The following is a 384-nucleotide window of genomic DNA, read 5'->3' as shown; positions in this document are numbered from 1 at the left end:
CCGCGGGTTGAAGCTATTCCAGGCGCGCCTGAGCCGTGTGGTTTCCGCCGCCCTTAACAAAGCCCTTTGATTGCAATCCTCACACTGTCATCCACGCCATGAAGCCCTAATGTCTGATGTTTTTGTGCTTTTAGGCATTCGTATGTTAGATGGAGATGTAACAGATGTTGTTGAAGCGAAGTCGCTTGGCATCAGACCCGATTACATTGACATTTACAGCGCGAGCTGGGGGCCAGATGATGATGGGAAGACAGTTGATGGACCTGGTCTATTGGCCAAACAGGCTTTTGAGCAAGGCATTAAAAAGGTGTGGATCCCACGGCGCCCAGATGCGCTCGCCCTCCTCCTCCTGTCCCGTGGGAACGCGTGCCAGGGCCGCGGCTG

The 384-nt window shown here is 54.4% G+C and overlaps 1 protein-coding gene across 1 annotated transcript in view; it reads left to right on the top strand.

The window, feature by feature from the left end:
* The window catches only part of LOC103807731 (proprotein convertase subtilisin/kexin type 6-like), a gene marked incomplete at both ends in the record, with an annotated part of 9,712 nt that extends 9,405 nt beyond the window's left edge, over positions 1 to 307 (top strand). Inside the window, one exon of the mRNA XM_009080477.1 lies at positions 135 to 307. Coding sequence (XP_009078725.1) covers positions 135 to 307 — 173 coding nt within the window. The remainder of the gene's footprint in view (positions 1 to 134) is intronic.
* Between the last annotated feature and the right edge of the window lie 77 nt (positions 308 to 384).

The sequence above is a fragment of the Acanthisitta chloris genome, unplaced genomic scaffold, assembly GCF_000695815.1.
Source record: "Acanthisitta chloris isolate BGI_N310 unplaced genomic scaffold, ASM69581v1 scaffold38268, whole genome shotgun sequence".
NCBI classification, from domain to species: Eukaryota; Metazoa; Chordata; class Aves; order Passeriformes; family Acanthisittidae; genus Acanthisitta; species Acanthisitta chloris.
The sequence above is the reverse complement of the archived record's forward strand: the minus strand, read 5'-3'. Positions and strand labels throughout refer to the sequence as shown.